This window comes from Rhincodon typus, chromosome 2 (genome assembly GCF_021869965.1).
Source record: "Rhincodon typus isolate 14 chromosome 2, sRhiTyp1.1, whole genome shotgun sequence".
Lineage (NCBI taxonomy): Eukaryota > Metazoa > Chordata > Chondrichthyes > Orectolobiformes > Rhincodontidae > Rhincodon > Rhincodon typus.
The window spans coordinates 6,371,145-6,372,218 of record NC_063333.1 but is presented as its reverse complement, the minus strand read 5'-3'; the positions used below and the strand labels follow the sequence as shown (position 1 = coordinate 6,372,218).

The 1,074-nt window shown below is 51.4% G+C and overlaps 2 protein-coding genes across 2 annotated transcripts in view; both read right to left on the bottom strand.

The window, feature by feature from the left end:
* Positions 1 to 354, bottom strand: part of pycr3 (pyrroline-5-carboxylate reductase 3) — a 17,697-nt gene extending 17,343 nt beyond the window's left edge. Inside the window, exon 1 of the mRNA XM_048610878.1 lies at positions 228 to 354. Within this exon, the coding sequence (XP_048466835.1) occupies positions 228 to 306 (79 nt within the window). The 5' untranslated portion in view covers positions 307 to 354. The remainder of the gene's footprint in view (positions 1 to 227) is intronic.
* The window catches only part of naprt (nicotinate phosphoribosyltransferase), a 113,899-nt gene that overhangs the window by 98,369 nt on the left and 14,456 nt on the right, over positions 1 to 1,074 (bottom strand). The gene's annotated exons all lie outside the window — the stretch shown is intronic.

Sequence of the window (1,074 nt, the reverse complement as noted above, 5' to 3'; positions counted from 1 at the left end):
TCTCCCCGCCCGCTCCATCCCTCTTTCTCCCTCCCCAACCCTCCTCTCTCAGGATTAAAGCTTCTGCAGAGTTTGTCCATGTCTGAGCTGCTCCCTGAGGACCTTTTTCTGATGAAGGGTCTCGGCCCGAAACGTCAGCCTTCCTGCTCCTATGATGCTGCTTCGCCTGCTGTGTTCATCCAGCTCTACACCTTGTTATCCCTGAGGACCGTGCCGTTTCTCTTTACCTGACAGCAGGAGGCCGCTGGCGATGCCGAGGGCCATTTTCCCGGCTCCAATGAAGCCCACCGTCAGCTCGCCCGCCATCACACACCAGACCGACAACCCAGGAGTTCACCCACTGCAGCTGGCCGACCGTCAAACGGGCCGGAGTTCATCCACTGCAGCTGGCCGACCATAACCTCTCTCTTCCCCGCCCACCTTCCCCAATATCTGCTGCATACTGTCCGATATCACGCAGTGCCTAGCCAGATCACCACAACTACATCATGCAAGGTTAACAACCACCACTAGAGGTGAAAATCATTTAAAAATGTGGAAATTGTCCGAAGGGTTTCGGCCCGAAACGTTGACTTCTCTGCTCCTCCGATGCAGTCTGGCCCGTTGTGTTTTTCCAGCTCCACATTTACTGACTCTGGCTTCCAGCATCTGCAGTCCTTTCTGTCTCCTAGGAACTTGCCCATGGTGGGTGTGCTATTGATGCTGTTTGGGCAGCTAGGAATATAAGAACAGAATTTGGCCATTCCGCCCCGGAGCCTGAGCACCATTCAATAAGATCATGGCTGATCTGTGGCTATATGCCTGCCCATTGCCCATATCCCTTGATATCATTGTCTAATAATGGTGGCAATAACAGATTTAGTTCAACATAAGGCAGGACTAAGCATGAAATATTCGTATTACAAGGTGTTCAGCAAACATAGGATAGATAATAAGTAGGAAGGTAACAGTGTTGACTAAAGAGATAGTAGGAACTGCAGATGCTGGAGAATTTGAGATAACAAGGTGTACAGCTGGATGAACACAGCAGGCCAAGCAGCATCAGAGGAGCAGGAAGGCTGACGTTTCGGGCGG